The 25,737-nt window shown below is 38.1% G+C and overlaps 1 protein-coding gene and 2 pseudogenes across 5 annotated transcripts in view; 2 read left to right on the forward strand and 1 right to left on the reverse strand.

The window, feature by feature from the left end:
- AKT3 (AKT serine/threonine kinase 3) overlaps window positions 1–25,737 on the reverse strand; it is a 308,783-nt gene that overhangs the window by 136,652 nt on the left and 146,394 nt on the right. For all 5 annotated transcript variants that reach the window (XR_007909725.3, XM_070055614.2, XM_051820800.3 and 2 more), the window contains exon 3: window positions 21,238–21,363. Coding sequence is in view for 4 of the 5 variants with exons in the window: in XM_070055614.2 (XP_069911715.1) it covers window positions 21,238–21,363 (126 nt within the window). In the remaining variant the exon portion in view is untranslated. The remainder of the gene's footprint in view (window positions 1–21,237; window positions 21,364–25,737) is intronic.
- LOC100353197 (cyclin-C pseudogene) lies at window positions 5,187–12,371 on the forward strand (annotated as a pseudogene).
- Window positions 25,417–25,737, forward strand: part of LOC103351013 (mortality factor 4-like protein 2) — a 37,975-nt pseudogene continuing 37,654 nt past the window's right edge.

The following is a 25,737-nucleotide window of genomic DNA, read 5'->3' on the forward strand; positions in this document are numbered from 1 at the left end:
AGGGGCAACCAGGACAGAATCTGACGCCCCGACCGGGACTAGAATCCGGTGTGCCCGCACCGCAGGCGGATGATTAGCCTATTGAGCCGCGGCGCCGGCCAATTTTTTGGTTTTTTTAACCTTCTAAGCTGAAAGTTACTACACCAGCACAGTTTCTCCATTTATTTTATTTCTGTGTAATTTTACTGATCACCCAAGAAACACTTGTTCAGTCATCTTTGACTCATCCCTCTCTTTCAACCCACATGGCTAAGCCAACAACATTCATGCTAACAGTTCCTGTGTATGTCTCTTGCAACCATCTCTTTTCACTGCTGACACACAACCCAGGAACTTATAACCAAAATCTGGATCACTGAAATGGCCTCCCAGATGGCTTCCCTTTCTCCAGCCTCCCCCCTCTCCAAGTTGTCCTACATACTACTAGCAAGATGATTAGTCTTACCCAAATTCTTATTCCATATGTCATTCTCTTCCTCAAAAATAGTCTACTGTCTGTAAGACAAAGTTCAAATTTCTTAGGCTAAATTTCAAAGAGTTTGAACGGGGGTGGGGTGAGAAGTATCACTATATTCCTAAATTTGTATATATGAAATACATGAAACTTGTTTAACTTAAATAAAATTAAAAAGAAAAAAATTGAAACCTTATTCTTCCCCATCAAAAACTGAATATTTTCTGCCGATAAACATGTCTTACTGTCCTCTAAACATTCCCTGATCATTCTACACTTGATCTTAGCCAAAAGGCCAAGAAGCAATCCCCTGATCATTCTTAACTGCAAGATTTAACTCATGATGTTTCTCTTACTTAAAATACTCTCCTTCCTTTTTAACTAGATGCTAGCAACTTAAGATCTTCTCTAATTATTCCAGTCCATACTCCTTATTCTCAAAGACCCACTGCACTTAATATTTAGATCCTATATGCTGGTATTCGTTCGTCTGTTACGACTTGACTCTCCCATGTACATCTCCTTAAGTGTAAGCTTCAGGGAATCTGGACTACTCATAGTCCTTTTATATTCATCCCAACCTCAGCATACACAAACTGAATTTTTTTAAGTTTCAAGAAATATTTCAGACACAGTATATCACAATTCTCTATTCTTGTAAAATGACTTCAATATTTTAAATACTGAAATTTTGAAATAATACTTTATAATTTTTCCCTCTTAAAATCTAAGGTATTTCTCTAAAATCTAAACTGTTGAAATCACCTCTGATAACAGTGAAAATTAACATTTTAGAGGAAAAACACAAGCTTTAAACATATTTGTGTATGTATGCTTAAATAAATTTTAATACAGTAACATCAATTAGAAAAAAATAGTAAAACCCTAATCATGTTCTTGATTATAGAGCAACAACTCTAACACTTAAGAGATAACCTCCTTTCTATATGGAAAATAGTAGAAAGGACCACGTTTGTAAATGAGTTTTCTCTCCATTGGAGAAAAGTAAACAGTAAAAGTAAAACTTAGGACTGCACATCCACAGTGAGGCACAAAACCATCCAAATATTTAAATTTTGGAAGATTATATACAACCAAACAATAATTTCATTAAAGCCACATATACGCATAGTTAAACCATCATTATCAGAATCTGACTTCTCTGGCATATACCCTCTATCTTCTCCAAACACTGAGGGCAGGGTATAAATGTTTCTTTCCATTCAGGAATTCTGACTTCATAGAGCAGCCTGGCTTGAAAAGTTTTCAATAGCAATGAAGAGGTCTCTGGGTCACATTTCCTTAAAAACACCTTCATTTCCTTTAAAAATCTGGCTTAACTGATACATAGCAAGCTAAAAAAAAGAACCCTCCAGAATAATCAGCTCATTCACTGAACTCCAGAAGAAGGGGTGGGAGGGGTGTAAATCTCATCTTAAATATTGGCCAATGGAAGTCAGTAGGAAAAGTTTATATTCTACTATATTCTCTATTAAAAAAAAAATAACTAACTAGTAAATAATTATTTCAGCATATTGTCAGCTGCTTCACCACATCAGTTTTCACTTAATCCTCTCAACAAAGTTCTAAAGTATTTTCAATTTCTAATATACACATTTAAAAGGAAAGCTGTCTGAATCTCAAATCCAGGTCTTCTAGCTCTGAACTCTTTTAGGATTGTTGATAGCTTACAAGAAAGATAAAGCTTTGCATCTTTATCATAAGCCTAATATACTTAATTTTCTAGTTTTGTACAAATAGAAACACATAACATATAGGATACTGAAATATGTTTTCCTTTGAAGAAACTTTATCAAACTTGTTATTTAGTATTCATGCATTAACAATAATTGTCACTTTGAGAATGTAACACTTAACAGCAATGAACTTCAATCAAATGACAAAATAGGGGAAATTCTAAATGAATCAATAAATAATACTGTTTCATGATTCCTTTATGGAAATTATATCCAAAGAAGTCTTTCTGTTAATATCAGATTATTGCTGGAATTGTTCAGGCTAATCAAAAAAATTCACCAGTCATAATAAAATTGTCTATCTCTAAGAACAAAGAGTCATTAGCAGGAAAAGAATATAAAGATAGAACTTAGGAAAAGTTATAGAAATTTCAAAAAATTTATGAAGTAATCTATAAATAACGCATTGCAACAAAAATTTTCTTTATAGAATGTATCACTTCCATGGCTGACAACAAAATTTGAATATTTCAAAATAGGTAGTAAAGAAGATTTTGAATGGTCCCAACACAAAAAATTATATATATCTGGGGCCGGTGCCATGGCTCACTTGGTTAATCCTCCACCTGCGGTGCCGGCATCCCATATGGGTGCTGGTTCTAGTCCCAGTTGCTCCTCTTCCAGTCCAGCTCTCTGCTATGGCCCGAGAAAGCAGTGGAGGATGGCCTAGGTGCTTGGGCCCCTGCACCCGCGTGGGAGACCGGGAGGAAGCACCTGGCTCCTTCGGATCGGCACAGTGCCAGCCGTAGCGGCCATTTGCGGGGTGAACCAATGGAAGGAAGACCTTTGTCTCTGTCTCTGTCTAACTCTATTTGTTAAAAAAATTATATATATCTGAGTAGACAGATAAGAGGATACTTCAAAAAGTTCATGGAAAGTACATATCATAAAAAACTACCTATGGTTTTCAAAGTTTTTGCACCAAACTAAGTTTAATTTTGATCTTCAATGAACTTTTTAAAGAAACTTTGTATGCCAATTACCCTGATCTGATCACAGCACATTGTTTACAAGCAATGAAATGTCACACTGTACCCATAAACATGTAAAATTATGTCAATAAAAATGTTTAAATGTCCTATTTCCACAGGACTACTGTGAAGTTACAAGGATACGAGGATACAAGCGTTATGTCAGGATACCATACAGGGAGAGTATTACATGTTTATTTTTAATTACCTTCTAAGAATGCCCTTTAGAGACATAAACTTTATCAATGTGCTTTTGGAATCAGTAACTGTTGCTGGTTGGGTGATTCAATTATCATGAACTATTCTGGCATGTTTCAAAAGCACTGCCATTTTAAAACATAAAAAAATGTCTAAAAATGCAACCATGGTAATAGATTCTGAGTGCATGGGTTGGGGAGTGAGGGAAAAAGACAATGACAAATTGGTCCAAAAGGACACTGAGACTTCATAGTTGGAAGACTATTGTGCTGACAATTAGTAACAGAGGAAGCGGAGCACAAAACAAATGAATGAAAAAAGCTGAACTTGCAATGAAAGACCTTATTATAGTGCAGAAACATTATTGTAATAAAGGGGCAATGTACTCTCCTCTACAAAACTTCCAAACAGGCACTCTCGTCTCTTTTCTCTTCCCCTGCATTTCATTTTTTCATTAGCATCTGCTTGATTATGTAGTATTTTCAGCCCTAAAGAATTTCTCTATATTTCTTATAAATCCAAAGGCTTAAAGGTTCTTCCTCTTACTGTGCCTTAAGCCTCATTTAACCTTACTCAACACAAATGAAGTATTTTCTTTTCTTTTCTTTTTTTTTTCCCCCCACAGGCAGAGTTAGAAAGTGAGACAGAGAGAAAGGTCTTCCTTCCGTTGGTTCACCCCCCAAATGGCTGCTATGGCTGGCGTGCTGCGCAGATCCGAAGCCAGGAGCCAGGTGCTTCCTCCTGGTCTCCCATGCGGGTGCAGGGCCCAAACACTTAGGCCATCCTCCACTGCCCTCCCGGGCCACAGCAGAGAGCTGGACTGGCAGAGGAGCAACCGGGATAGAACCGGCGCCTTAACCGGGACTAGAACCCAGAGTGCCAGTGCCACAGGTGGAGGATTAGCCTAGTGAGCCATGGCGCCGGCCCTCAAATGAAGTATTTTCAAACTAACAAAAACGCAGGGGGGAGAAGCAGAAAGGCAGTGATTTATTTAGCATTTAACAGCTCAGAGGAACAAAACATGCATCTCTCAAGTCCAACTTGTTCAAAAGGCAATGATTAATTTATAGCAAATATTTTAGAGGATTCTGCCCCCTAAAGTTAGTGTTTCCCCAACGGCTTCTTTGACATAATTAAAAGAGCAACGCTCACCTAGCCTGGGCCTGCCTGCCCCAAACCCATGGATCCTCACATACCCATCATCCTGTGAGACACATGGCTCACCAATTAAGAGGACCAAGGGTCCTGGGATTGCTACTTCTGGCATGGCTCCTACTCAGGCATGTACAACAACTGTTACAACACTGTTCAGTAAGTCCTCCCAGAATGCCTCGCTGCCCCAAATCCAACTAATATTACCACCAAGGCAAATGGTAACGCCCTGAGGTCACAGCCAAAATCCTCATGGTCTCACCCTCTCTTCTACTTTTGAAGTGTTAAGAGACTCAGGCCAAGAAACATCAGTACCCACTCATCTTCTAAATCCAATGCAAATGTCAATTGGAAGTACAGTGTTGGAAGGAAACAACAGATATTCATCAAATCTACTAATTCCACACCTTATTTTGTTGACAAAGAAAGTGCTGAGATCTCAAATTTGATTGATTTGAAGAACATATAGATAGTCTAATCAGGCAATGAACACCAATATTAAATCTGCTGGAATTTTATGTACAAGATGGAAGAAAGACAACATCAAAAATTAAAGACATGATTTCTTTGAATGTGGCTTAAGAAACACAGACATCTAAAACTCTACCTTGAAAATAGGAATAGATTTTGACTAGTCCAGAGATAAAGGGCGGGATGTGGAATGGTGTTTCATTTCCCATTTGGTTCATTAAATGCAAAGGTGATGAAACAGGTATGTGCATTAGAAGAACTTCCAGGTATTGTTGTAGATCTTCAGTGTATTGTTCTCAACAGTACCAATTCATACCGTTAATGCTTCCACTCTTCTCTCGAGAATTGAACTCCTCCCTCCGAAGTTTTCGATTTGACATGACATTTGACCCTTTATGAAGTAACTGAATTGAGCCAGTATAATAATAATGGGTCAGAATCCACCCCTAAACCCCAACATGAGTATATCTTGCTTATCCTCATAAAGTCAAATAGTAGGTGTCCTCCACCACCTGTTTTCATTCAACAAGAGCATCGGACTCATTTAAACTGATTCTAAAGAGAAGAATCACACTCACTCCAACTAACGTCAAAATGCTTTTCATTTCTACATATGTTGAGCAGTTTAAATTTAAAAAATGGTCTATTTTGAAGGTAAGATAGCATATTTTGAAATTAAAAATAAAAAGGCAAATATGTGAAGACAAATACGTAAAAATAAAAAAGCACTTGGGAAGTAAAAACTGGAGGTAAGTTGCATTAAATTCACAAAAACTTTTGTACACTTTATGTAAATACTTAAAAAAAAACCCTGCAGATTAGAATTAGCCACATTTGGGGCACTTTGTGCTAACAATCAGCATTTTCAGGTAGTTAGAACCTGACAGCTTTATATTTAAAAGCGGGTTTCGTTCTGCAGTAAACTTTATATAGCTACCTTGATACATACAAACCTTTTAGAAACAGGACACTCCCTGAAATCTTTTGTTTGCATGGTATTTAGATATTGCAGTACCTAAAATAACCATAGTTGTCTTGATAACCAAGGTCACTGTCATTTTAACCAGTTTTAGGAACCTACAAGAAAATAACCAGACTGGCTGGATCTGAAGCTACCACATGTGTGAGTAAGCAAGATTTTGCTTCATACCTAACTGTGGAACATCTATTTTGGGTTGTATATTGTGTTTGTGTACTTATGCTTTGATTCACAATAACTTCTTGTGTTATAGAACTGAATTGTATTAAACACAAACTATAAATAAAAATAAATGGCAGAATGAGGGGAAAAATAATTACAGCAGCAATCCTAAAATCTTCATATAATAGTGAATCCTTTGTATTAAGTTTTAATTTCCTTAAATGGAAGTATCCACATGCTCTAAAATCTATTTTCATATGCTAGTTGGGAAGAATAAGATGTGATCCATGATACAGACAAACCACTTTGTACCTAGTGACTGTCCACACCAGAAAATCTTTTCATTCCAGCCGTGAGGTAGGAAAGTTGGAATACGGAAAAAGCAGTGGTCTCCAAACCTGAACACTGTGGGGTTAGCTGCCAGCTCCATTACTCAAGAGATTCAGTACCACTGGGAAATTCCATGAGCTACGAAATAGATTGTTTATCCTGCAAGAATGTTAGCATGATTAATAACATGTAAGTAAAGTACATAGCACAAAAGTGCTTAACAAGTGGTAATTTATTATCATTACTCCTCAATAGGCTGAATTCTCAAGAAATTATTATCCACTACTGTTAGCCAAGCCACTGAATTTTAAAAGAAAGGATTTTAGAGATCCTTGAATTTAACTCCCTCACTCTACAGATGACAAAAGTTGAAGTCCCAGGATGGTTAAGTGGCTGGCTCAACATTACACAATAAATTTCTATCAAACAATCAACGACTTAGCCACCACATCTATACTGTCCCTCTACTCTAGCACAAACAAGTATCACTTCACATAAAATACTTCTTTAGAACAACTAAATCTGTTATTAATCTCTGTGTACGACACTTGGCATGCCACTAAGTCTTTTTGTTAACTAAACATTTCTTGAAGAGAGTTCTCACCCCTGAACTCCATGTACGATTAAACATATTTAAGTCAGGTATTAGACCAGAGTTCCAATCACAGTTTTGCATTTACTTGCTATGAGACTCTGGCAAAGTTTCTTTTTAATCTCTCTGGATCTCAATTTCATTCCCTAGCTTTTCTTTTCTTTCTTTTTTTTTTAAGAACCAACAACTCATTTCATGCTGTTCTTGTGATGATGAAATATAATTATATAAATCAAGCATCTAGTATACAGCAAGCTCTTAAAAAAGGTCAGGTCTTTTCTTCCTTAAATTTCATCTAATTTTCTACGTCTTAATTCAACATGGAATTAAAAAACCAAATATAACAAGAATACAATTATTTTTCTAATAAAAATTTTAAAAACAAATTACAAACAATCCTCTACTTACTAGGAACTAAAAACTAAAGTTAAAAAGGGACATACAGGAGTCGGCATTGTGGTATAGTGGGTTAAGACACCGCCTGCAGTGCAGGCATCCCATATGGGCGCTGGTGCAAGTTCCAGCTAGTTACTCCACTTCTGATCCAGCTCTCTGCTATGGCCTGGGAAAGCAGTGCAAGATGGCCCAAGTCCTTGGGCCCTGTACCCGTGTAGGAGACCCAAAAGAAGCTCCTGGTTCCTGGCTTCAGATCGGCACAGCTCCAGCCATTGTGGCCATCTGAGGAGTGAACCAGTGGATGGAAGACCTCTCTCTCTGTCTCTACCTCTCTGTAACCCTTTCAAATAAATAAATCTTTAAAAATTAAATTAAAAAGTGACATATTAAAAATATTCAACAAAAAAATTCAAAAGTCTATCTACATTTAACATAACCAAGAATGATCTAAAAATGCAATCGGGTCACAAACAGGGACTGCCAGAAAGGCAAGCAAGCAGTCTGCAGTACCCTCAAACACGGAAGGGTATCGTGGAGGACAAAGCTGAGGTCAGTAATAGATAAAACAAAGGCTGGCTGGGGCTGAGTGGGATTACATACTCAGGAACTTTTAAACTGAAAAAAAATTGAGCTATGTTAATCTATTAGGTAATTTAATGCAAAAAACTACAGTAATTCCACCACCGCTGCTTCATCATCAAGCAAAAGCTGCGTGTGGCAACCCATTTCACCTCACTCTGCCTGCAGAAAAGGAGTTCTTAGTAAATAGATTAATAATCTCATTCTTTTCTTTCTAAGCTAACAGCTACAACTTAAAATCTTTATAGCTTAAAAATACCTTTAAGGCATGATTTTAAAGTGGGAGATTTATTTACCCCAGTAAAAATCATTTACATTCAACTAGCAGACAAGACAAACAGCAATGTCACTGCAGAAGCTGCACTGCAAACACCAGGTAAGCAACTGGGTTATCAAGGGCCGGAGTCAGGCCCTGGGAGCAGAACAAGCCGTCTGACAGGACGAAGGCCTTCTGCTCAGTATTTCAAGCACCATAGGTATTCCTATCAGTCACCCTTTCTCCTCCTCTGACGTTTTCCACTCTGCTGAGATAGGGAAGTAACAACACAGGAGCTGCAGCTTTCCTCCATTTCTGAGGATTTCATACCCATTTACTTCAACAACAAGAAATTCAGCCAAAGTTTCTCAGAAATACCTTTTCACAGTAATGCTCGTTTTGCTAGTTGGGACATACTTTTCTTTAGAAATCTTACTGTTTCTTAGAACAATCTCAGCTTCCAAGGAAGCTTTGCTTGATGATCTAGTCTTTAATGATCACGCCAGTTCCTAAACTCTAACTAAACATAGTAATTACAAAACTTCAGAGCTCAACCATAAAACATCTCAAAATACCAACTGTAAAGTTCTGTGGTAGACATTTCCTACCGGACTATAAATTCTCCAAAGCCAAGGGCTACGTCAGCTCTATCTGTGGAATAATGAATGCGGGATTCAACATTAATACTTTGTAAAACAAATTCTGGCTCTGCCATTTGCCAGATGAGCCACCTAAAGTAAGTCACACAAGCTCTCTGAGTCTCTTTAAAATGGGGAACATCATACTTACCTCACATGCTCTTGTGAAGATTAAATGAGATAACATATGTGAAAGGGCTGGCTACAGAGTAACACTCAAAGAAAAGTTGTTTGCTTATTTCCTTCTTTTCCCCCTCAGTACCTGGTACAATGTTGAGAACATAATAACCCTCAATAAGAACTTTCTGAATACTCACTGGAACTCAGACTTCCTAAAAGTATACATAGGTATTACTTTTGAGGACTTCCGTCCCTGAATTGTTTACTTAAATATTCTTCCCCACCCTCCCCCCTTCTCTCTCTCTCTCTCTCTCTCTCTCTCTCTCCTTCTCTCTCTCACACACATACACACACACACAGTTGGAAATTACAAAAAAAAGAGTGTGAGATTTTAGTCTGGGATGTTTAGGAATGAAAGTCAAGGACCAAGTCAGAGGTACTTGAAAATAATTCAAAGATAATGTTCCTTTACTTAAGCATCTATGGACAAGTCACAATAGATTGCTGACTTTAGGAAAAATTATCTTAGAGAAAGGAGGGAGAGTGGGAAAGATAAAAGAAGGGAAGAAAGGAATAAGAAAGAAATGAAGCAAGTGAAAAGGAAGATTGGTTATGCTGGTACCTCTTTTGCGTCTTCCCATTACTTAAGTATGCTATTGAAGCTAATCACTCCTTGCTTGCCTCTCCCCTAAAAACAATTCCTACTGTATCCTCCACCTTACAAAAAAAAGTAGAAATCTAAGAGCTAAATTAACCTAATTTTTACCCACAATGAATGGTAACCAAGGGATCTTAATAGAATAGCCAAAAAGATATATGAGGATTAATATTTTTATCAATACTTTCATTAATAAACCAATCAACTTTCAACTTAAAGGGGTAACAATAGGGAAGGTATTGTAGAGCAATGAGTTAAGCTGCTTGGCATCCCATAAGAGTGCCAGTTCGTGTCCTGGCTGTTCCACTTCTGATCCAGCTGCCTGACTTCAGTCAGGCCCAGCCCCAGTCATTGCGGCCATGTGAGGAATGAACCAGCAGATAAAAGATCTGTGTGTGTTGTCTCCCATTCTCTGTAAACAACGTCCTTCAAGTCAATACATCAATCTTTAAAATAAGCGGGGTGATAGTCACAAGGGCCTTTCTCAGCCCACAGCATGTTCCAGAGATGAAGGCTGAAGCACCAGGTCATCATCCAGTTCCTCTAGCCCTCACCTGAAGTCCTCAGGCCTATCCCATGTTGCTGCCCATTTAGCCACAGGATGTCTTCCTTAACGGTCAGGAGACCATGAACAGACAAGAGCAGGGTACGGGGCTGTCTCACTTTGGTCATAAGAAGAATGAGCTCCAATGGATCAAACTCTCTGACACTAAGTAAAACTAGGATTTCCCCCAATAACCAAGCAATAGCAGCTGGTTTGAGCTACTAGACATTGTTGTAAACGAGTTCTTCTTAAAACCCACATGAAGCTTCTGGCTTCGGCCTGGCCTACTCCTGGCCATTGCAGCCATCTGAGGAGATGGATGACCTCATCTCTCTCAGTCTCTTCCCTTCTCTCTCTCCCCTTCACATAAACCACCTTTCAAATAAATTAAAGAAACAAATTGGATAAAGCCAATGCCTGCAATGTCAGCATCCCATATGGGCCCTGATGTGTGTCCTGGCTGCTCCACTTCCAGTGCAGCTCCCTGTTGATGGCCTGGGGGAGCAGTGAAGATAGGCCAAGTTCTTGGGCCCCTGCACCCATGTGGCAGACCAGGGGAAGCTTCTAGCTCCTGGCTTCAGCCTGGCCCAGCCCTGGTCATTGCAGCCATCTGTGGAGTGAACCAGCAGATGGAAGATCTCTCTTCCTCTCTGTAACTCTGGCTTTCAAAATACGTAAATAAACCTTTAATAAAACAAAACAAAACCTGTAACAGTTTTAAGAAAACTCAATAAAGCAACTTCCTCCTCACTGCAGTATAATTTACTTAACAAGAGGAAATAACAATCATTTAACACAATCAACAAATAGTACTAAGCATCTACTACCTTACCTTAATACTCTGATTTGCACAGAACTGAATGAGTTACAAAGTGTTTTCACATAAACCATCTCATTTAATCTTCACTTCAACCCTAAGATGTTGGGGTTACTATCCTTATTGTTCAAGGACAAGAGGCAGTAAGATCAATTCAGTCCCGTGATGCACACAAGGTCAAAGAGCTGGCATAGCACTAGAGCCAAAACTCAAACTCAGGTCTTCTGACTGCAAGCCCCAGTGACGTCCCAGTATTCCTGAAATTAGAATAAATGCTATGGGAAGATTTTAAAAGGAGTATACACAGCCAGTGACTTCTAGGAGTTTACCACTCTCCTGGATTTTACATAAGCCCAAGTGAGGCTCAAGAAGACAAAGACTGCAACTACAGAGAGCAGCCTCGGAGGGCAGCAGTGAGGAGGGTGAGGGGTATCAGACGGCCAGTGTCCCACTAGCGCTTCTTGATCCGGGCAAGCTACGTTCCACGGCAGGGAGCTTCTGTCACAACTCCCACTATTCGCAATGGATTTTGGATAAACAAGATCTGCTGAAGGAGCATCAAAAGGATTTAAAGTTTCTCTCAGAGGAGTATTGAGAGTTACAGGCTTTTTTTTGGTACAAATATTATCCAAGGATTTAAGTGAACATCTTAAATTAAGACAACAGGTTATTGCCACTGCTGCAGTCTATTTTAAGGGATTCTATGCCAGGTATTCTCGGAAAAGTATACAGCCCATATTAATGGCTCCAACTTGTGTTTTTTGGCACCCAAAGTAGAAGAATTTGGAGTAGCCTCAAATACAAGATTAATTTCTGCTGCTGCATCTTTATTAGAAACCAGATTTTCATATGCCTTTCCAAAGGAATTCTCTTCCAGGATGAATCATCAATTAGAATGTGAATTCTGTCTTTCAGAACTAATTCACTGTTGTTTGATAATATCTCTCTTAGAGACGTTTGCTGTGGTATGTGCTAGACATGGCCCAAGAAGACACGCTGCTTCCCCCCAACACCTGCAAGAGGAACCTGTGCTACAGGTAGCCTCCTTTCCTGATGGTCTCCGCGTGCCTGTGTGTAGCCTGTGTGGTACAGCAGAGGAACACCAGGCAGTGGTTTGCTGGAATTTCTGAGTATGGAGAAGTCCCCTGAGTGATTCTCAACTTCAGGCAGGGCCTGAAGCTGCAAGACGATGGCAGACAAGATAAGGTAATACTCCTGTTGCCATAGTTACTGGTATTTTCAGTTTTAGTTGTATTTACATATGATTTTATCATGCCTTCAGACAACAGGTTTTGTTGTTGTTTTCCTTCAGATGAACAATTTCCTCAATAGTAGGAATAGGATTTAATACGTACAATTTAATTTTATAGAGATTTTGTTCCGATGAATTTAATCTCTATGATGAGTGATATCTGTAATAACAATGACACCCTAATTTACATTTTTGGAGTATATATGGGCAGTAACTTCCAGAACATGTGGTCTATGTGAGAGCACACAAGGTTGTAGAATATCAATAAAAAAAAAAAATAAAAAAACTGGGGCATGAGATAGCACAAGGCTCCCAGGGAGGGCACTGGTACAGGCTCTCACACAGAAATGACAGCAGGTCACACAGGGTGCCCACAACGAGGGAAGTCACATATCAGAGCAGTCCTTCCAGAAGACTCACACATGACACACACTAACTTCATCGCTGTGAGAATGAGGAGATCTTCCCACAGACACACACGGTGCTTTCACCACTAGAAGCCAGATCAGAAAACTCCAGACCGCCACAGCCACTTCCACTGTAATGGAATTACCCTTTTTCTTTTTTGGTCATTTGTGTGTAATGCAGAGAAAAAACGAGAGGAGAGTAGATATTCTGTGTAAATTATTTTTCTTGTAAAGTTGGGGTGTGATTTGAACAAGAGAAGGAAAATCTTAGAGTATTTCAAGAAAGTTCATGGAGTGTACATAGCAAACATATGCATGGATTTTGAATTTGTGGCACCAAAATGAACTTATTTTTTTATTCCATTTATCCATGAACTTTTTGAAGTACCCTCATATGAGACTAAATATGGCATTGTTATCCTGTAACTTTCTTTTAAAAAATCCTTTTTAAATTGGCTTTTAATCTGCATTCCTAATTCTAGATGTGGTTTATGGGTTAAATTTTTCAAATATAGAAACAAAACACCACCCTTGATAATGAAAACTAGGAAGAAATTTTATTCAACTTACAGTAAGTCAGTTTATAAGGCAATCTATTCTCTGCAGTGAAATATTTAACTTCCTGTTTATCTCAAAATCTGGTCACAATTAGGGTTAATAAAGTACCAAATCTTCAGATGATCAAAAGTATTAGGGTTTGAAAATCACTCAGAACAAAAACAGGATTAGAAATTTTGTATATTACTGAATCTAAAAGAATGTAGCAATTTACTTCAAAAACAAAAATGTATGGAACATTAAGGACTTCAAAAAAGGAAAACTGAAAAGATACAAGATATAAACATAGTTATGATTTTGTTTTTTGGGGTATATAATACATCAAAAAATAGTAATTTGGCTTCCACTTGTGAAAAATGGAGAAAAGATAAGATTTTTCTAAGCAAGGAGATGGTCTTTGCAAAGGAACTTAATTTAAAGATGAACTTCTTCTATGCACTGCTTCCAAGCATTTTAGAAAAGAGTATCTGAAGGCAAAAGCAATTCACTGGGAGACTGTCAAAATCATCCAGGGGAGAACTGATCAACTGAGCCACAGTGACAGAGTGAGAAGGCAATGGGTCTGTTTTTCTAAGCTCATGCCCTCACATCCCTCACCACAACCAGACAGGTCTTTCCGTTTTTGTTGGTAATCACATACTGATTTGGACACCCAGTTCTCCGAAACTTCTCATGGTTACTTATTTCCACTAAAATCATCAAACTGCTATTTAAGAGCTTCCACAATCTGATTACAAAGTCATCACAGCTTTTTTTTCTCCCCTCCGACACAGATTCTCCATCCCTCTAAGACACCGCCTATTCTGTTCACAAAACAAGCTACTCTCTAATTCTGGATTTGTTTTACTGAGAATGTCTTTCCTCTTCCAAAAATCTAATTATATACCACTCATCCTCAGGGTACATGTTAGTCTCATTTCATAAATAAAGTCTTACCTACTTTACCTTTACCTATTGTTTCTTTCCATGTCTACAGCATTTATTTTTTTGTATAATTCATTTTGGCGATTCATCCTATTTTTCTTCCCATTGTTCTATATAAATTTCTTCTAGAGCCAATGACAAATTTCTACATAAAAAACCTGCATTATATATTCATTTTAGTATCTAGTATGGGTAAAATGATTAATAAACCTTTAAAACTGAGTTAGTATGCTCTTACATAATTCACATATATTTTATCACACATATTAATATTGGTTTATGGTTTTTAAAGATTTATAGGATTATTATTCTAAGTTAGATTTTGTGTTATGTAAAACTAAGAATCAAGTTGTAAGTCTGTTTTCTCCATGTATTTTCAGTGAAAGTGTTAATAGGAATCAACTGGCTTTTTTTTTCTATGTATTTAAAACCTGAGTCCAATATTTAGTCAGAGATAAACACACTTTTAGTAGATTTAAGGACAGTAATTTCCTTACTTTCAAGGAGAGGGAGAAAAATAGGTTATAGAGAATAAACATTTCATGTTTTAAAAACTGGCCTAGGAAATGCAAACTGACCCATTTTGTTAATAGGACAGATTGAAGAAAGATTTTGAGAAAAAAGGATATTGTCAAAGTGGGCCAATATTATAGCAAAGAGTAAGGGAAAAGTCTAGGAGGTGTTTCCTGGGACACAGGCTGGCACGTCTCCTTCCCATCCTAAGTAGGAGGCACCTCAAAACGTGTGGGCAAATACTCAAGTCCTGTGCAGAGGAATAATTCCCACTTTGGAAATGAGCAACCTAGCGAATTCAGAGAAGCTGACAACTGTGAAACGGTTAGAAACCATGACTACTGAGGAGACTCTTTTGCTCAAAGTCCTTTACACACAGACTTGAAACAATGTGTATATCCTACATTATTTTTCAACCAAAAAGTCCATTTCCTGTACATAGATTATCTCAAGCTACAAAACATTAGAAATTCAACACATCATAATTCTGATGAAAGATATACTTTGAAAACTCTTATTTTTATTCATATCTCTACAGCACTATATTTAAAAGGTACTTTTCTAAATAATTCATATTTGATACAAAGAAGGATAAAGGTCAGATGTTATTATCAACATTCTATAGGGCTTGGAGAGTTTTAATCTGCATGCCAAAATAGATTTGGCAATTTAAATACTGGCACTGCAACCCAAAATCAGGTCTCACAGCTCTATATCAAGGATAAATGTCATAGTATAGTGGCAGAGGATGGAAATTAGATTTAATAGTAATGTACAGATTTTAGTTTTCACCTTTCTACAGTTTCAATACAGTCTGTCCCCTCTGAAAAACAAATCGAAATCTCACTGCCATTTCAGAAGTGTTGGGAGGTGAGTCTTATGAAGTGATTAGGTGCTGAGAGCACCACAAGGAACAGAATTACAACCCACAGAACAAGAGCCTGAGAAGAACTCCTATGCCAGGATAACAGGCACAAAAGTAGCATTTCACCAAGAGCTGTCTTTCAAGCCGAGAGAAAACAGGTGGCTCTAACAGACCTGAGAATACACCTTTGAAATGACTCTCCATAGTCACTTTATTTGCTGCTAAAAAAACTACTTTGTGTGAGGCCAGCTTTGTGGCACAGCAAGTGAAGCCTCTGCCTGTGATGCCAGCATCCCATATGGACACTGGTTCAAGACCTAGCTGTTCTGCTTCTGATCCAGGTCCCTGCTAACGCACCTGGGAAAGCGGCAAAAGATGGCCCAAGTGCTTGGGCTCCTATACCCATAGAGACTAGATGGAGTTATGAGCTCCTGGCTTCAGCCTAGCCCAGCCCCAGTTGTTGTAGCAATTTGGGGAATAAACCAGCAGATGAAAGATGTCTCTCTAAGTTTTTTACCTCTCTCTATTTCTGCATGTCTCTATGCCTTTTAAATACATAAATAAATCTTTTTTTTTTTTAATTACTTTGCCAACTACTTCCAATGAGGGCTTTGATTTCTCACCAAGAAGCGGACCCACGATTTGGGTGGATAATGGAATAATGTTGTTCTCACAGGACTGGGTTAATTCTCACAGTAGTGAGTTCATGCTTTCAAAGGACTGAATTATCACAAGAGTCAGTCATTATAAAGTGAGACCACTCCTTATGTTTTGCCTCTCCTGCATATATCGTGCTTGCCCTTCTACTTTCCTGCTGTGCTATGCCACAGAACAAGGCCCTTGTGAGAAACCAAGCAAATGCCTGCACCATGGGCCAGCACCGTGGCATGGTGGGTAAAGCCACTGCCTACAAACACTGACATCCCATATGAGTGCCGGTTTGAGTCCTGGCTGCTCCACTCTGATCCAGCTCCCTGCTAATTGCCTGGGAAAGCAGTGGAAGATGTCCCAAGTGCTTGGGCCCCTGCACCCACGTGGGAGACCCAGAAGAAGTTTCCTGGCTTCGATCTGGCCCAGACCTGACTATCGTGGCCATCTGGGGGAGAACCAAAGGAAAGAAGATCTTTCTGTCTTTCCCTCTCTGTAACTCTTTCTAATAAATAAATAAATCCATAAAAAAGAAAAAGACTAAGCTCTTTCCTAAAATCACAGATTTGTGCATGAGACATGAACATAAATAACCAAGAAGCAACATGATGATAACAAAATAACAGCTTTGAGAAGGGCAGAGAGGAGTAACTTAGCAAGGAGTGGGGATAGGAATGTAAATCTGAATTAAATCTTTATTGAAAGAAACTATCCAGGCAACTAGAGGAAAGGACATTCCATTAAGAGGGAACAGCATAAACAAAGGTTCAGAGTAAAACAAGCAGCATAAGTTGTATAGAGAATTATAGAGAGTTCAGTACTGCTGAAGCACAAAAGCAGAGCACGAGAGAGTGAAGCAAAAGTTGGAAGTAGAGGCCAGATTGAAGAGATTCTTGTATGATACATTAAGGAAGCTGGACTTTATCCAGTAAGCAATGAAGATCCAAGGCAGGGCTTTCACAGGGGAATGGCATAGTTAGGGTGTAATTTTAGAAAGATCACTTTGACAGCCATGTGAAGGCAGAATATGAGTTGTACAAACTGGAGGCATAGAAACCAGTTAAGCATCTATGGCAGACATGATGAGAGCTTACTCTAAGTCTGATTATAGGAAAGGACATAATGGGGTCAAGAAATAAGAAACAAAATCAGCAGGACTAGAAAGAGACTGGAAGTGGAGTGAAGATATGAAGAGGAAAATAAGGCATGGAATGGATTCAGATTACTGTTCATACAGAATTGAGATGCTGAATGTAAAAAAAAAAAAAAAGAAAAGAAAAGAAATTATCTTGGGCTTGGCTCAGGATAAAGTACAAAAAATACCTAGGTAGGTATGTCCACCAGTCAACTAAATGTAATAAGCTAATGCTCAGGCCCAAAGAGCCGACACGTGGGAGGAAGCTGCATACAGGCTGTAGAGGAAACCTCAGGAATCAATGTGGCCACCCAGGGGGAACGTACAAAGTGAGAGGAATATAGGCCAGAACCCGGATAAATACCACAATTACTCATGAGGCCAAGGGAGAAAAACCAGGAGAGGAACCCCACAACACAATGGCAGTGATTATCCCAAGGAGGAGATAAGATCAGCAGTATAACATGCAATCCAGATGTGAGTTCAGGAAAAATGTCTACTAAACGATGGGGTGCAGCATACACTCCCCCAGAATAATGGCAACCTGGCATTTGAGAGCACAGAGAAAGCAGGAAGGCCTCATCTCCCTTTTCCGCCTGTCTCCTCACAAAACCTAGGAAGCATTTTCTGACTTTCCCCTGAAGCAAGCAGTAAGCTGCTCACTGGAGACATACCTGGTGGGAAGGAACATGCTTATCTCTAAAGATGCTGCAACAGAGAAGAATCTGAACAAACAGACCTGGCCGAGTTCCCGCAGTTCATCACCACTACATAATACCTACTTTGTCCAGTCATATTTCTCTGTGATCTTTTTCCCCTCTGCATCAAACCTAAGCATAAACAAACGCAAGTTTATGTGTTTCCTTGGGTCTTCATTTCTAAAGCCTCACTGTCGTGTAAAATGTACAATATATAAATGTACAGGGGCAGGTGTTTGCAGTACAACAGGTTAAGTTGTCCCTTGGAATGCCAATTGCCCATACTGGAATGCCAGGGACTGAGTCCTGTCTTCACTTCCAATCCAGATTCCTACTATTGCATCCTGGGAAGCAGCAGATGCTGGCTCAGGTGTTTAGGCCACTGCAAACCAGGTCAGAGTTCATGGCCCCTCGCTTCAGCCTGACCCAGCCGTGGCTGTTGCAGGCATTTGGGGAATGAACCAGCAGATGGAAGACACCTTCTTCCAAGCTCCATTCTGCCTTTCAAGCAGGTAAAACTTAAAAGAAACATTAAAAAAAATAAGGAGTTCACATGCTTTTCTCTTGTTAATTCATCTTTTGTTATAGGAACTTTAGCCATGAACCTAACATGGGAAGAAAAGGTATTTCTTTGCCCCACACTAGAAATTAAGTGGTCACTAAAGAAATTATCAAAAGTGGTTTTAATCATGTGGGCAAGAGAGGAAACCTGCATTGCAGTGATTAAGAAGTAGAAACAAGTACAGACTATTTTTTTGAAAATTTTACATTATACAGGAAGTACAAAATTAAGACTGTGAAGATCAATTCTAAAATCCCTTCCAGTTTTCATGCTCTATTTTTTTCATCAGGATAAAAAGCCTATTTTGGTAAAATTTCATTAAAGTCCACACAGATCACAAGTGCAGTAACGTTTTTAATTATCAGAAAATAGGGACTCACACTGTAGCTGTCAAAAGGGATGTAAGCATACACAGTATTTACCAACATAACCTTAGAAAAACCTTGTAAAGCATTCTTTTTCTTTAATATACTAAAGGTGGCTATGCAAAAAGGGAAAATACTGGTGAAATAACCCTCTCTTGTTCCAACTGTTCCTTCTCTTAATGCCTCAATAAAAACATTCTTGTCACCCTTAGTCTGGAACATCCTTCTCCTCTGATTTACTTAATTCCTTCCTCCCTACTTCAAGGGCCTGCTCAAAGTCCACCTCACAGAATCACAGAATGCCAGGGGCTAAAATAACCTTATAAATCCGCTGAATTCAATACCTCCACTAGGCTAAAGAAGGAACTAAGGATGGGAGCATTTCAGAAAATGACCTGCCTAAGGTCATGCTCATGGTCTGTGGGAAAGCTGAAGCTTGAACCACTTCTTCAAGCAGTTCCCAATTCACTACACTCACTTCTTCAGTTGATTTTATTTACAGAATTTAAGATTACAGTACATCAAGCTTTAAAAATAATAAATTTAAAATAATTTATTCAGTGCAAGATTCATATTAATAATAGTTCTAAAAACTAAGGAGCTGATCTATAACTTCACTTGTGAATCTGAGTCAAGTACCTTCAAATTACTTAATTACACAAGATTACAGATGTCAACTAATATTTATTTCATGGATAAGATGACTGTCAGTCACTAAATAGGATCCCTCCCCAAGAGTGCAGCATTTATTTCAGCCTCTGCCAGTGGAAGTGTTGGAGCAGATGTTGGCAGACTGTGACATACTGTATGTCTTTAAAACTTGTTGGGGTGTGAAATTTCATAAGGTCAAAAAATGCTGCATTTTGATCAGCAGATACAGAAATTCTGTACTTTTACAAATTATTTCAGACAAACCAATAGCATTTGCTAGTAACATGGACAAATACTGGCTTTGGGTAGGACATGATAATGTATGCAGCTAATGTTTTTAAAAGTTAATTTCTATCACTTTAAAAGCAAAGATCTGAAGAATGAAAATGCATTCCTAAGTCATACAAAATACAAGATATTACTACAACTGACAACAGGATTTTAAAAAAATAATTTCCACTGAAAGAAAGTCATTAATGTCAAGTGAGCATTTTGATGGTAGAAAAGATATTCGCCTTAACTAGTATGTACATGTTAGTGGTCTCTGTAAAACAAATTAAAATCTCTACAAAATCTACTAATATTGAGAGTGCTTTCAAATTTGTTTATAAAGTTAACATCCTTGTCACTCAAATGACTGAACAAACCTTTTACTTCAGTTTTTTTGTCCCTTAAGTAAAAGGTGAAACAAGACTGTATTCTAAAAGCAGTATTCTAACCCACTGAGAAAGATTAACCTGTACAAAACTGTACAGATGACACATGGAATCTTATAATGATAAAATTAATCTCTTACAACACTCAAGGACTGCTGTTTTCTTGAGTTTTGTTGCTATTTACTGTATTTTTCAGCTTCAGCTTTCTCTCGTATCTTTTCCCCATGTGGGTAATATGTAACATACAACCAAAATCAAAGTTAAGGATGTTGCCTAGTTAAAAATTTCATTTCAGAAACACAACTAGTTCTTACACAAAATTATTTTAATTTAAAATAACTTTTAAAATGCTCTAGTTTCTGAATTAGCTCAGAGAGATCCTTTTATCAATTCACTGGTAAATTACAACAGTCTGAAGAGCACCTGGGTCTTAATAATACAATCATCACCATCACCACCTTGTTATCTTTCAGTTTATTTCATGCTATGCTCAAGCAAATAAATTTCTATAGAAGTTATAAACACTGCTGATAAATACTTATAAGGGAAAAAATTTTAACTACAAATATAAATCTCCCAGAAAATGGTTCTGAATGTAAATCACTTGCTTCTCATCACATAATTACTCAAGAGATAAAATTATGATACAAAACTTTGATTAGAAATACAGTAAGTACTGTAACATTTTACAGCCAAGTTCAACCTAGCAACCAAGTCCAAAGGTGTTTGAGGTACATAATCTGTGGAATCATATTTACTACATTCAAGTTCTAAATTTTAAAAACATCAAACTGCACTGTATCATAACCACATATTCTCACTAATTCCTAGGCTAATGAATTGAAATTTTCATATATCTTATCTCAAAATATCTGACACAGAAAATCATACAAATAAGTAAGTTCGATCAACAATTATAAATAACTTACTTGCCACTGAAAAGTTGTTGAGGGGGTAAGGTAAATCCACATCTTGAGGTTTCTCTTTATATCCTATGAATGAGCCATCTGTCTTCAAAAGGAAGTATCGTGGCCTCCAGTTTTTTATATATTCTCCTACATGAGGAAAGCATGCAAGTTAATGCTGAAAGAAATGAATAGCAACTTTTATGTAAAACATAAATTATGATATAAATATTAATATATGTCTTACAGCTCTGGCCTCCAAATTTTAGTTAAGCAATTTTCTTTTAACTTACTTACAAAAGAAAATACAAAAACCTACAATTAAGATTCAGTAACAGTCCAAACATGTTTTGTTTTTCATGATGCCACACTTTGATAATTCATTTGCAGCATTATTCCTTCCGCAAATCATTCATCTGAATAGATATTTTGTTCAGTTTCTCATTTTATCAGATGGGAGTGCATTTTCAGCTGTTTTAAAAAGGCTTAGTAAATCATCCACACAGTATCAATAAATCTCAAGGAAAAACAATTCTGTTAAGAGAGATATAAAATACATGTTTCTCTTCCATGTACCGCTGGCTAATTTTGTCACTTCTTTAAAAAAGAAAAGTCTATTTTCATTAAGTTTGGATTAGAACTTGTTTAGACAACATTTTATTACTCTTCACACGGAAATAACCTTTTGTATATGCTGTAAATAAGTCATGAAAATTAAAGGACATGGGTTAATAGGGCTTAAGACCCTCTCTCTCCTCTCTCCTCTCTCTCTCTTTCTCTCTCTCACTCACTCACACACACACACACACAGTAACTGTGAAAAACAGATGACACAATGTCAAGCACGTAACAGTTAATAAATGTACACTTTACTAGATTTTGATAGATGATCATCTAGCCAACACAATACACGTTTTTTAAGGATTTATTTATTTATTTGAAAAGCAGAGTTATAGAGAGGCAGAGAGAGAGAGAGGTCTTCCATCCGCTGATTCACTCCCTAAATGGCCGCAACGGCCGGAGCTGGGCCAATCTAAGGCCAGGAGCCTGGAGATTCTTCCAGGTCTCCCACACGGGTGCAGGGGCTCAAGGGATTGGGACATCTTCTACTGGTTTCCCAGGCCATACCAGAGAGCTGGATTGGAAGAGGAGCAGCAGGACTTGAACCAGTGCCCATAAGGGATGCCAGCCCTTGCAGGCAGTGGCCTCACCTACTACACCAAAGCACTGCCCCTCACTTTTGCTTTTGTTTTGCAATTACATCACCGTTTGCTTATCAAATACTCCTAATTTTAAGCAATACCAGTACTTCATGATACTGCAATAGCTAGAAGGCTATCTGGCCTCATTTTCTACTTCCCTGCTGGATATTTCTACTGGGAATTAAATCACAAATGTGTAATAACAAAACCACAAAAGAATTATAAACAGTTCAACTTTTCCTACAAATGAGACTCTTAACCAAAGCTCACACTTAACATTTAACTTCTCTCTCTCTCTTTATTCTATCAGCAACTATGATAATATTGCCTTTACAAGTCTCTCACATAAGACTAACCATCTGTCCTTGGGTTAATGTTCTATGACCACTTCTCCCCGGTACACATCCCTTCTTCCATTCCAATGTATCCACCCCTCCCGACAAATCTTCTCTGCATGTGCACCACTTTGATTTCTACCACTTTTCTGTTCAAAAATATTCTGTGACTCCTTACTATTCACTGTATAGGTCAAGTCTCTTACCTTAAAATGTACTCTCTCCAACTTATATTTCAGTTATAGAATCATTTCACTCAATCAGCAATTCTCAACTTATCTCAGATTCTCTTTACACCCCTAAATAAAACTGGTAACCCAGTAAATTCCTGATTATGTACATTATATCTGTACTTACTGTTTTAGGAATTGAAAACAGTTTTTTTTATTAAATAAACACTGCATACAACAGATAAAATTTTTATAAAAACTAATTTCAGAAACAAACAGAAGAACAACACTGCTTTGCAGTATTGCAAATCTCTTTAATGTCTATATCAAACAAGAATATTTCAAAAAAAGTTTACAGAAAATCGAATTAAGGATAACTTTTAAGCCTGTGTACTGGGAGCTTTGTCTCCAAATTCTTAAGTTAAAAATGAATGGAAAGGGGTCAGCGCCATGGCTCACTTGGCTAATCCTCCGCCTGTGGCACCGGTATCCCAGTTTCTCTCATGAACATAGATTAAAACATTCTCAACAAAGCAGGAAAAATCAGAACCTAGCAACAGATCAACTGGATAATAGAGACGAAATTTGGTTGATTTTGAGAATACAAGGTTGCTAAACATTCAGGAAGCAATGCAACTATGTCATTAAGAGAATAAAGGAGGCTGGCGCCGGCACACTGGGTTCTAGTCCTGGTTGGGGCACCAGTTCTGTCCCGGTTGCTCCTCTTCCAATCCAGCTCTCTGCTGTGGCCCGGGAGTGCAGTGGAGGATGGCCCAAGTGCTTGGGCCCTGCACCTGCATGGAGACCAGGAGAAGCACCTGGCTCCTGGCTTCGGATGGGTACAGCGCCGGCCATAGCAGCCATTTGGGGGGTGAACCAACGGAAGGAAGACCTTTCTCTTTGTCTCTCTCTCTGTCTAACTCTATCTGTCAAATAAATTAAAAACAAACACAAAGAAAGTGAGTGGAGGGGTCTGGCACTGTAGCCCAGCAGGCAAAGCCACCACTTGCAGTGCCAGCATCCTATATGGGCTGCTCTACTTCCAATCCAGCTCTCTGTTATGGCCTGAGAAAGCAGAAGATGGCCCAAGTCCTTGGTCCCCTGTACCCGTGTGGGAGACTGGGAAGAAGCTCCTGGCTGCACACTGGTACAGCTCTGGCTGTTGTGGCTATATGAAGAGTAAACCAGTGGATCGAAGATCTCTCTCTCTCTCTCTTTGTCTCTTCCTCTTATTTTGCCTCTCTGTACCTCTGCCTTTCAAATAAATAAATAAATCTTAAAAAATAAAAAGTGAACAGATTAAAGGTGGAACTTGATCTAATTACAGTATCTAGGAGGTGAGGCCAATGGCAAGTGTTCAGATCACCAAGGGCTGGCCTCAGACAGCAGTTCTCTTGAGAAGGTTGATCTTTAAAGCTCCATCCAGCCTAGCTTCTGTGCTTCTTGGCTCACATGCTGCTCCCTCCACATGCATTCCCTTCTCATCAGACAACAGACTAATGGTGTTACCCAGTTGTGGGCTGTGAACCTCCAAAACTGCATGCCAAAATAAACCTTATTCATTACTAAGAAGCTCTTTGCAGGTGTTTTAAAGAAACCAAAAGTTAATATATCTGTCAAACTAAGTAGTAATAATTTGATAATGAAACCAAAATAATATGAGAATTCATTTGAATAAGAAATACCATTTCAAATTCTAAAATACTACTAAATATACTTATTTGAGAAATGAAAAGAAATAAATGTCCAATTTTTATTTTAAGTAGGATTTCCCTTCATCACCTAAGTATTTACATCCTCAGATGAAAAGATACAAAAGCATCATCATCACAAAAATCTTGTATTTTTTAAGCACAGCTTATGAAATTTAAAATATGGCATGTGGGTACACAGCAAAATTCTGGTTGCAAAAAGGTCTTTAAAAATAATTCTATTATGCATCTTTCAAACACAATACATTATACTGAAAGCAAGATACTTACACAGAAGAAAAATTGACAAGTCAAAATTTCCCTTCTTGATATAAGAAAAATAAGCATTATTTCTCATAAAATTTTATTAATAAATTTGAGCTGATTCAACAACTCTACTGTCAAACTAAACGAAGTAGATAATCAAACTTTCAACAAAGACTCCTGAATCCACTTTAGATCATCTTGTCATTTTCATCCACAATATTGGCTTTCTGAGAAGATACTTAGGGTACATTTACTTATTTAATTTGTTCTAGAATAGTGTGTCATCCTCTGCAATCTCAACTCAAAAGAACAACGTTTCTAACTTCATGGGATTTAATCCAGGATCAGACAAGATTTCAGATACCCAAGAAATACATAGAGAACGGCATTAAGTATTTTCTGAAACAACCACCTCTTTCATAGGCACCCATTAAAATTCTGAAGCAAAATTCATAGGAAAGCAGATGTGTTGGCCTAACTAAATATTTATTTTCTATTTCAAAAAGTGGAACATAGTGGTTGTTTTACCTCTACAAGAATGGCTGTCAGAGAGGATGCAAGCTTACTAAGAATAGAACAAAGAAGTAAGCTTTCTTGCCACCTATTAGACCCAGTGTGTGAAGAGAAGACTCCCAGCACAAAAGAACAGAAAACATTATAGCTTCTCCTAACACCCCGGCAGGAGACAGTGAAGGCTGCTAACAGAGTAAGGGGATAGATCTGTTCCTGCAACCTAGGGGTTCCAAGCTGAATTGTGCCCAGCTGACCACGAAAAAGAAACTGAATGCTTTCTTCACTTGCTCAGGAGGTTGAGACAGTGTGAATTCATGGAAGACACAAGTTCTCAGGTTGTTCTAAA

This window comes from Oryctolagus cuniculus, chromosome 13 (assembly GCF_051225735.1).
Source record: "Oryctolagus cuniculus isolate XC-2025 breed Fujian yellow rabbit chromosome 13, ASM5122573v1, whole genome shotgun sequence".
Classification (NCBI taxonomy): domain Eukaryota; kingdom Metazoa; phylum Chordata; class Mammalia; order Lagomorpha; family Leporidae; genus Oryctolagus; species Oryctolagus cuniculus.